General features: G+C 43.3%; 1 protein-coding gene across 1 annotated transcript; it reads right to left on the reverse strand.

Moving 5' to 3' along the window:
- Positions 1 to 1,811: 1,811 nt before the first annotated feature.
- Positions 1,812 to 3,244, reverse strand: LOC112738167 (uncharacterized). The gene is made up of 3 exons (XM_025788496.3): positions 2,286 to 3,244; positions 2,124 to 2,196; positions 1,812 to 2,032 (listed from the first exon to the last, which is right to left on the reverse strand). The coding sequence occupies exons 1-2, from the start codon at positions 2,868 to 2,870 to the stop codon at positions 2,125 to 2,127; spliced, it is 657 nt and encodes a 218-aa protein (XP_025644281.1). The 5' UTR covers positions 2,871 to 3,244; the 3' UTR covers positions 1,812 to 2,032; position 2,124.
- Positions 3,245 to 10,811: the final 7,567 nt, after the last annotated feature.

A 10,811-nucleotide genomic window follows, 5' to 3' on the forward strand; every position in this document is an offset into this window, starting at 1 on the left:
TGATTTAGTAGCAACTTATATGATAATAATAATAATAATAATAGATTTTGGTTTGTATCCCACTAATCCAAATTGGTTCGCGAATCACAACAGTTAAAACTTTTTCTGGACATGGTCACATGGGTAGGGCCGGATAACCCAACCCAACAGTTGAACTTTTTGTTGGTCAGTCCCTCATGACCTGAGTAGCCCACTACACCCAACCCAATGTAACCTTCTTAAACAAACCCATTTACCAACCAACTCAATGCGAGACCAAAACCTACTTATGAGAGTGTCAGAGAGCTTGAATTCTGTTCTATATTTCATATTGACCCCAAGTCGATTAAAAATGTTTAATAACTTATTATGAACTAAAAATAAGATGCAATCGCACCCTAAATGAACTATCTTAAGATTGATGCTTAATCTCATCTATTGATTCTAGGGGGTATCAAGCGCCAATTCTTGAGGGGAAATGTTCATTATGCAATTAGGAGATTGATATCATGTATTGATGTGCATTCTCATTTCCATATTCCTTTCTCTTTTTTTTCACTTTTATGAATTCAGCACATTTTAAGTCTACAATTGGTTCTATTTATTTAAATTTATGAGTAGCTTTCAAAGTTTACCTACAACGTCAATGTCCATACCTCTTGATACTTGTTAGTTGTTTCTTAGCCAAGCTAGCTAATGAGACTGGCTAACAGAATTTCAAGAATGATCCATCTTCATGCATAACATGCACTTGCAATCACCTGTATAGACGACATGAATTCTACCACAGTTGATAAGAATCTATCCATGAAACCAAGAAATCATGGTGACCAAAAAATCTCACTCTTAAACCTATGACAAAGATAAGACAAACCAAACATTGCTTTCCTACTCTTTTCTGGGTAAACTCTGAACTATTTTCACCAACAAACAAAACAGCTTACCTGTTCCTTTCTTAGGGCACCTGGTCTTGCCTCTCAATCATGAAAAAGACTCCTTAATCCAACTCATTTATGTCACACTATTTTATTTCCATTTATAATTGTTTGTGACTTTGTTCTTGGGCAATGCATTTGGCTCTGACATGATTGCATATTAATATTTAATAATTCTAGCTAAACTTCTCTACTAGATTGTTTTGGTTATCCAAAGCAAATCTATCACTAGCCATTTATACTGCATTAACTCCTCCAAGCCAACTCTATTCTTTACCCTTTATTTGGTAGCCAAAAGGATAAACCTTTTACCATATTATTATTTTATTCAAATTGATCTCAGAAAAACAAACTATATCATTAATGTCCTAACCGAGTAATGCTAGAGAAACAATAATATAAAATTATCTTATTCAATTAATACCTATAATTTTATGGGCAATATTTATAATTATACATTTATTGTATTTAAATATTATATATTTATTTCAGTAGTAATTAATGAATAAAAACAAAAGCCAAAAAGGACAAATTGTGACTCCCAAACTATGCTCCGAAACATTTTTGTTTTAAACTCACTAGTGCAAAGAGTATAAATCCCACTTTCTCTATCCATAACTGATAATTGATAAAATTTGTGCCATAAATAACTCTAGTAAATATATCAATAGGGTATATCATATATGTTCTTAACTTGTTCAGGTAGATTCACCTATAATGCCCATTCAGGAAGAATAAACTCATGTGGATCGGTAACAAAATTCCACCAAACAGAGTAAGACCAATATTCTATGACAGACTAAGAGAAACTCAATACCTCCAAATTTTTTGGAACAGCAGCAGCTCTACCACAAAGTAGAGAAACCAAAAAAGCATTATTTCCGTTTCTTGAAGGCATTTCAAAGCAAGTAGTAGTAGTTTAGTTTATGTATAGAATGACTCTATTAGAATGTACAAGCTGCTATAGTTCAGATAACAAAATGCAAAACAAAAGGATTTCATTGTTACTGCATTCAGTGTTGTGATTTACATGGACAACTTGGTGGTTACCATTATTTATGTGACACTGTAAGACAAAAAAGTCAGGAAGAAGCATTGCCATCATATGATTCCAGTCCCTGCATGAAGGACCAAAAAATTAGTGAGAAACATCCACTTAGTTATTCAATTAAAATTCATAGCTGCATGCATGCAATTCCTCCAATTTACCTCATTCAGGGACATCAGGGACTTTGTAAGATTCTGCACTGACCTCACTGAGCCACAATCCAGGAAAAAGGGTCTGAAACAATAAAAAGGGAAACACATTCAAGAAAGAATACAAAGCTCATAATTTGAAAGTAGCAAAACAAAACATAATTGATATCGTACATCAAGTTGCCTCTGCACAATTCTAGGCCTCTTCTTGGGCCTCCGTGGAGGCCTGGTCCCAAGCAAAACCAAGAAATCTTGTTCAATCTCTGCCTTGGACAATGAAACAGAAAACTTGGGCTTTTCATCCGTTATCTTTTTGGGGGTCTCTATGCCCACACCAACCACCATAGCTTCAGGGATAGAATCAAGATTCTTGTGTTTTTGATCTTCACGGTGCGTCGGCGGCGGCGACTTGCACACAGCTCTTCTTGTCCTGAGATTCCATGGCCTTGCGTGGTTGTTGTTGATGGTGGTGTTGGCGACGGTACCTTCCTCAAAGATTGAAACTTTGAGCTTATCGGCGGCGTCTTTGAGATCCACCATGAGCTTCTGGCGGACGGCATCGATGTTGTCGATGTCGCCGGTGGCTGTGGCTTTGCGCTTGGTGGAAGCGAGAAACCGCGGGTCGGGATGGGATGATCGGCGATGGTGGTCGTCGGTGGAGGAGACTTTGACGCAGCGGAGGAATCTCTGGTGTCCCCATTTCAAGCAGGGCATGGAGAAGTTGTGCAGTGCCTTGGATCTTTCTGGCCCCATAGCCATGATTCCTCCTTCCTCGTACACTGTGGGAGACACTTGATCGATTAATAATTTTAGGGGTGAAAAGGTTTGGTTTTTGTTAGCGGTGTGTGCCTGTGAGAAAGAGAGAGAAAGAGAAAGAATGAAATTTTTGGGTTGGAGGAGTTGAGTGATGGATATTGTGTTGTGTTGTGTCTGGAAACTCACCCGCGAAGCTTACTTCATCTCATCTCTTTATATTTATATATATACATGCGTCTATGCCTCATTGGAAGAGAGAGAAACAAAGAAAGAGAGGGAGGTAACGTTCCCTTGGAGTTGGGCTTGCCAAACAACATGCTTTCTATTCCTAAGATAAAGCAACCGCATTATGGCGCAAACTTAATTTATGGGACACCATCATTCAGCAAACTTAATTTATTTTATATATTTCAATTACATGGATTGTTTGGTAATTTAAAGGTATTTAAGTTGTGTTTAGTAATGCCATTTGAAGAGGAATTAGGATTTGCTTGGGTCATCTTTTGAAAAAAATCTTTTTTGAGTTATTTTTTTTTTTTTTTAAATTTATGAAAAAGTAAAAATAATTTTATGTTTAGGTATCTCATATAAAAAAATTTTTTTATCTATCAATTATATTTGGATATAATAATATAAAAGTATTTATTTATTTATTTATTATATAAAAAAATATCTTTGTTCATACCCTGGCCCAATAATAAAGGTCCAGGATCCAAGCAGAGAAGCCCAACCCAAAGGGTTGGCCCTCCCCCAGTACCAGCCTTCATCCCCAGAAGTCGGTACTGAACACGACCTGCTCCAAAGAAGTTGGATACGAGGATTAGCTGGCAGATAACACTCATTCGAATGAGTAACTGCCCCTAGAAACTCTCTAACCACTTCATAGGGCCATATCTTAACCTCCCTAAGATATGGGAACGGTTATCCACCTAAAAAGGTGGCACTACTTCAGCGGTGGTTATTGGTTCACCACTATAAATACACTGACACCATTCAGGTATCTCTAAGTTCCAATACTCTCTAACCTGCTCACACTCTTGCTAACTTAGGCATCGGAGTGTCTTTGCAGGTACCACTCCCCATTCTTTCTCACGTACAAGTCGGACGGAGGAACACCGAGTACCAGGTCCACTCGAAAGCCACCTCCTTCATACGTTTGGGCCAACCAACGCCATCCAGCCCATTAATCTCCGGTTACCCATCGTAACATTGGCGCCGTTGCCGGGGACCCGAGAGATCAACCAATGATGGCGGATAGATCCCCTGAAGAGGGTCATGTGGAGACAGATTCTGAACAAGAGAATCTGAACACTGGAAACAATGAGGCAGACCAGACCCTTCACCAGGAAGCCAATGATCAACACAGGGAAGGCACCTCCGGAATCAAAAACCCGAAGGTGAATTCCTCGGAGGGGCGCGAATCAGAAAAAGAAGGACCATCCCACGCAATTGAGCTTATGGGATTAATCCACAGTCGCCTCGAGCAGCTAGAACAGGAACGGGAACGACAAAAGGAAACCGAAAAGAACCTAAAAGAGGAGATGGAACGACGAAAAGAGTTAGAAAGAAAACTCTTAAAGTTAGAATCCTCCCTCAAAGGTCAGAACTCCCACGACGGTAGAGAAGATTCTCCCTTAGGAGAGAAAGATCCCTTTAGTGAGGACATAATGAGGGCAAAAGTTCCGAGAAACTTTAGAAGCCCCGATATGGACCTCTACGACGGAACCACCGATCCAAAGCATCATCTGAGCAACTTTAAAAGTCGGATGTATCTAGCTGACGCTTCTGACGCTACGCGATGCAAAGCCTTTCCGACAACCTTGTCAAAAGCAGCGATGAAGTGGTTCGACAGCCTCCCTCCAAGGTCAATTACCAGTTTTGAAGACCTCTCAAGAAAGTTCTTGATGAGGTTCTCCATCCAGAAAGACAAAGTAAAACATGCACCAAGTCTCCTGGGAATAAAACAGGAGGTCGGGGAGTCCTTACGGGCCTATATGGAACGGTTCAACAAAGAATGTTTGGAGATTCAAGACCTGCCCACCGAAGCAGTCATCATGGGGCTAGTCAATGGTCTTAGAGAAGGTCCATTCTCACAATCCATATCAAAAAGACACCCCGCCTCTTTAAGTGATGTACAGGAAAGAGCTGAAAAGTACATCAATATGGAAGAGAACGCTAGGCTAAGAGACCCGAGTTTGCGACCCGGTCACCCTCCCTCAACGAAAGAAAGGGAGATGGAAGCTAAGAAGAAGGAAGAACTCGGCCTCGATAGGCCAAGAAAATATCACTCTTATACTCCCCTAAAAGTTCCTGTAGTGGACGTATACAGAGAAATTTGCAATACCGAAAGGCTGCCTCCTCCCAGGCCCATTAAAAATAAAAAAGGGGGGAGCCGCGGTGATTACTGTGAGTACCATAAAATATATGGGCACTCCACAAACGACTGTTACGACCTTAAAAATGTGATAGAAAAACTGGCCAGAGAAGGTCGGCTTGACAGATATCTCATAGAAAGGTCGGACAGTCATGGAAAAAGAAAGCGAGATGATATGGATAGAAGAGACCCACCACCACAAACTCCGGAGAGACATATCCATATGATCTCAGGAGGGTTTGCGGGAGGGGGACTCACAAAATCCTCTCGTAAAAGACATCTCAAGAGAGTTTACCAGGTCGAAGAGGGGTCCTCCGACCTTCCAACCATTTCATTCACAAAGGAAGATGGGCGAGGAGTAATCCCTGGGCACGATGACCCAGTGGTAATTACCATGATCTTGGCAAATGCCCATCTACACAGAACACTAGTAGACCAAGGAAGCTCAGCGGACATCCTCTTTAAGCCCGCTTTCGACAAACTAGGTTTAGATGAGAAAGAGTTAAGAGCCTACCCCGACACCTTGTACGGATTAGGTGACACGCCAATAAAGCCACTAGGATTTTTGCCCCTCCACACCACCTTTGGAAAGGGGGAGAAATCAAAGACTCTGAGTATAGACTTCATAGTCATCGACGTGGGGTCGGCCTATAATGCTTTAATCGGCAGAGCTACCCTTAATCGACTCGGAGCGGTGGTATCGACACCCCACCTCTGCATGAAATTCCCGACCTCAGCGGGGATAGCAACGGTGAGGGGAGATCAGAAGCTGGCAAGGAAGTGCTACAATGAAAGCCTAAACCTGAGAGGAAAAGGCAAAGAAGTTCACACAATAGAGCTCGGGGGAGCAAGGGTTAAAGAAGAGCTGCGACCCCAGCCCGGGGGAAAAACTGAGGAGATTCAGGTCGGCGAAGAGGAAGGAAAAAACACTCACATAGGAGCCAACCTAGGGGAAACCCTAAGACAAGGGTTGACTAAGCTCCTAAGAGATAACTCCGATCTCTTCGCCTGGAAGGCCTCCGACATGCCTGGGATAGATCCCGAGCTCATGTCCCACAAGCTCTCGGTCTACTCAGGGTCCCGACCTGTGCAACAAAGAAGACGCAAGATCGGCCCAGAGCGAGCCCTAGTAGTGGAAGAGCAAGTACAGGCGCTCCTGGAAGCCGGCTTCATCAGAGAAGTCAAATACCCAACATGGCTAGCCAATGTAGTGCTAGTCAAAAAACAAAATGGCAAATGGAGGATGTGCGTCGACTATACCGACTTAAATAAGGCATGTCCCAAGGACCCTTATCCACTACCAAGCATTGACACCCTAGTAGACTCTAGCTCAGGGTATCAATACTTGTCGTTCATGGATGCCTACTCGGGGTATAACCAAATCCCGATGTATGAACCCGACCAGGAAAAGACATCATTCATCACGCCCAGAGCCAACTTTTGCTACGTGGTCATGCGATTTGGATTAAAAAATGCAGGGGCCACATATCAAAGGCTGATGAATAAGGTGTTTGCCCCTCACCTAGGGAGCTTAATGGAAGTGTACGTCGACGACATGTTGGTGAAGACCAAGAAAGAAACCGACCTCTTGTCTGACCTTTCACGAGTCTTTGACACCATAAGGTTGCACGGGATGAGACTCAATCCTGCAAAGTGCGCCTTCGCGGTGGAGGCAGGAAAATTTCTAGGATTCATGTTAACACAAAGAGGGATCGAAGCCAATCCCGACAAGTGTAGAGCTATCCTAGAAATGAAAAGCCCGACTTGTTTGAGAGAGGTCCAACAGCTGAATGGCCGACTAGCGGCTCTCTCCAGATTTTTGGCAGGATCAGCACTAAGATCCCTTCCACTGTTCTCCCTATTGAGAAAGGGACACCAATTTGAATGGACTCCTGAATGCGAGGAGGCGTTCCAAGAGTTCAAAAAGTTTTTGAGCCAACCTCCTATTTTGACCCGACCTGTAGCCGGAAAAGACCTCGTCCTATACCTATCCGTGGTAGACAAGGCCGTCTCAGCAGCCTTGCTAAGAGAAGACGAGGACGGCCAACACCCAATCTATTTCATCAGTAAAGTTCTACAGGGCCCTGAGCTAAGGTATCACAAATTAGAGAAGTTTGCCTACTCCTTAGTGGTAGCCTCTCGAAGGCTACGGCCTTACTTTCAAGCTCACACAATAAGAGTCCGCACGAACCAACCCATGAAGCAAATCCTCCAAAAGACGGATGTTGCAGGAAGAATGGTTCAATGGGCAATAGAGCTCTCCGAGTTTGACTTGAAGTATGAAACTCGGACGGCGATTAAAGCCCAGTGCCTCACCGACTTCATTGCAGAATATGCAGGGGATCAAGAGGATAAACCAACTACATGGGAACTCTATGTAGATGGATCCTCCAATAAAACAGGAAGCGGCGCAGGCATAATATTGGTAGATGAAAGGGGAACCCAGATAGAGGTTTCCCTCAAGTTTGAATTCCCAGCTTCAAATAATCAGGCAGAATATGAAGCCTTGATTGCAGGATTGAAGCTGGCAGAAGAAGTCGGTGCTACGAAGGTAACGATATACAGTGACTCTCAAGTGGTGACCTCCCAAATAAGTGGAGAATATCAGGCAAAAGACCCAAACATGAAGAGATACTTGGAAAAAACTCTGGAGCACCTTGGGCGTTTTGCAGAAACCGAGGTCACGCACATAACTCGAGACCTAAATAGCAGAGCAGACGCCCTATCCAAGTTAGCAAGTACCAAGCCAGGAGGAAATAACAGAAGCCTGATCCAAGAAACCCTCCAGGAACCTTCAGTGGTAAAAGTGGAAGACAAACAAGAAGTCTTTGAAGTGGTCGGATTAAACCTCGGATGGATGAACCCCTTGGTCGAATACCTGAAATTCGACATCCTCCCCAAGGAGGAAAAGGAGGCCAAGAAAATCCGAAGGGAAGCACAACACTATACCTTGGTGAAAAATATTCTCTATCGAAGGGGGATATCAACACCATTGCTAAAATGTGTACCGACCTCAAGAGCCACCGAGGTATTAGAGGAGGTACATAGTGGAATCTGCGGGAACCATCTCGGAGCAAGGTCATTAGCCAGAAAGGTGATCCGAGCTGGATTCTACTGGCCAACCTTGCAGAAAGATGCCACAGACTTTGTGAAAAAGTGCCAACCATGTCAAATGCATGCAAATTTCCACGTGGCCCCCCAGAGGAGCTCATCAGTATCACTTCCCCATGGCCCTTTGCAAAATGGGGAATGGATTTATTAGGTCCTTTTCCCCAGGCGCCAGGACAAGTCAAATACCTGATAGTGGGAATAGATTATTTCACAAAGTGGATAGAAGCAGAACCATTGGCCACCATCACTGCACAAAGAAGTCGGAGATTCCTCTACAAAAATATCATTACAAGGTATGGGATACCTTACTCCATCACTACAGATAATGGAACCCAGTTCACTGACTCCACCTTTAGAAGCCTGGTAGCCAGTATGAAAATCAAACACCAGTTCACCTCGGTGGAACACCCACAAGCCAATGGGCAAGCCGAAGCAGCCAACAAAGTCATACTGGCAGGACTGAAGAAAAGATTACAAGATGCGAAAGGAGCTTGGGCTGAAGAGCTCCAACAAGTACTATGGGCTTACAGAACAACCCCCAATCCGCCACTGGAGAAACACCCTTCCGACTAGTTTATGGCGTAGAAGCCATGATCCCAATAGAAGTCAATGAGCAAAGCCCAAGAGTGATTTTCCACGACGAGATCGGGAATATACAGGGGCACAAAGAGGAGCTCGACTTGCTCCCTGAAATCCGAGAAGAAGCCCAGATAAGAGAAGCAGCGTTGAAGCAAAGGATGACCGCGAGATACAACAAAAAAGTCATTCGAAGGAGTTTCACCCCAGATGACTTGGTCCTAATCAGAAACGATATTGGAGTCAACAAATCGGGGGAAGGAAAGCTCGCTGCCAATTGGAAAGGACCATACAAGATCAACGAGGTCTTAGGAAAAGGCTATTATAGGGTAACCGACTTCGACGGCAACGAGTTACCAAGATCATGGCATGCTTGTAATATGAAAAGGTACTACAGCTAAAAGCGAACCCTACTCCCTGATGTACTCTTTTCCCAATTTCATGATTTTTTCCCAAAATCAAAGGGTTTTTTCTGAAAAGGGTTTTTAACGAGGCATCATAGTAGGGGCTAAGGGAAAATAAATTATCAAAGGCCCTTAGTAGCAATAAGGTACCTCCTCAATTAATAAAGATCTCTTTCATTTTAAATATCTCTTTTAAATTCCCTTTTTTTTCTCTTTTCTACGAAACGCGCCGATTTAAGCTCGACAAAACGTGAAAATCTCATGAACCGACCTAGATGGTCGTCAGGATAAAACGACGAGGTACAAGTCGGCGTAAAGAGGCTATAGAAGTCGATCATGATAAACTCGGGAGCAGTCCGACTCATAAGTCGGAATGCGAAACCGAGTAAAATTAAAATGAATCGCAAAAGTAGCCTAAGTCACGAAAAACTCAATAAAACAAAATTGAGTACTAGGAATAACAAAAAGAGATAGGAAAAACTAAGAAAAAGTTGTAAGGTTGCCTTGAGGATCAAAGAGATTCAAAAAAGCAGGCAAGCCCCAAAGGAAAGGTTTTTTCCAGAAAAGATCAAAGAGTCAAAAGAACCACGAATAGAAAAGCATGCGCGCATAAGGTAACTCAAAACCCTTATCCAAAAAAAGGGCATTTATTTAAACACTAAATTAAACCCTTATTAAAAAGGGTATCGAAAATATGTTTTGTTTACGGCCTTGAAAGGGCAAAAAATTGTTGCAAACATCAACAAATAAATATAAAAGAGTTTAAAAAGAGGGGCCCACAGGCCGGGCCCCAATAGCCAAATCACTTCTTAGCGAGAGGAGTAGAAGGATCACCACCACCAGGACCAGGAGTTGGAGAGAAAGTCGGAGGAGCGGCAGAAGAACTCGGAGCGTCCTTAGAGCGAGGAGAGGACTCTATGATCCTCTGCCCCCGAGTCTTCAAATCAGACTCAGACTCCACCACGGGGACAGGAGGATCCACGATGGCACCATCAATAACAATCTTATCAGGGTCCAAAGGAGAAAGGTCCAAGTCAGGAGCAATAACTCCGACCTGCTCCTTGAAAATCCTCCAAGCCTCATCAGCACCATCCGCAATAGAGTCCTCCAACTCGGTATAGGCCTTCCGAGCATTCAGCAAATCATTCTTTACAGACACAAGATTAGCAAATAAACTGTTGTAGCTGGCTTGCGCTGCTTTCCTCAAATCCACCTCCATGTTGCATTAGGCTTGCAACTTCTTCTCCTTCTCCCGGAGGCTGTCTCTCTCCTCCTTCAGCTTGGCAACTTCCCCCTCCAACTCCCTCTCATGCTCTTGATATATGCGAAGCCTGCCTTCCAGCTCCTTGACCCTCGAGGTCGTCCCTAAAGAGCTGATAGGAGTCTTCTCAAATATATCTAAGAGTTTGCCACAAACCCCCGCCGTCTTGAGACTCTCCTCAACCACAGTGGTGAGGTAGTGCCGAACAGAAACATCAT

This window comes from Arachis hypogaea, chromosome 13 (genome assembly GCF_003086295.3).
Source record: "Arachis hypogaea cultivar Tifrunner chromosome 13, arahy.Tifrunner.gnm2.J5K5, whole genome shotgun sequence".
NCBI classification, from domain to species: domain Eukaryota; kingdom Viridiplantae; phylum Streptophyta; class Magnoliopsida; order Fabales; family Fabaceae; genus Arachis; species Arachis hypogaea.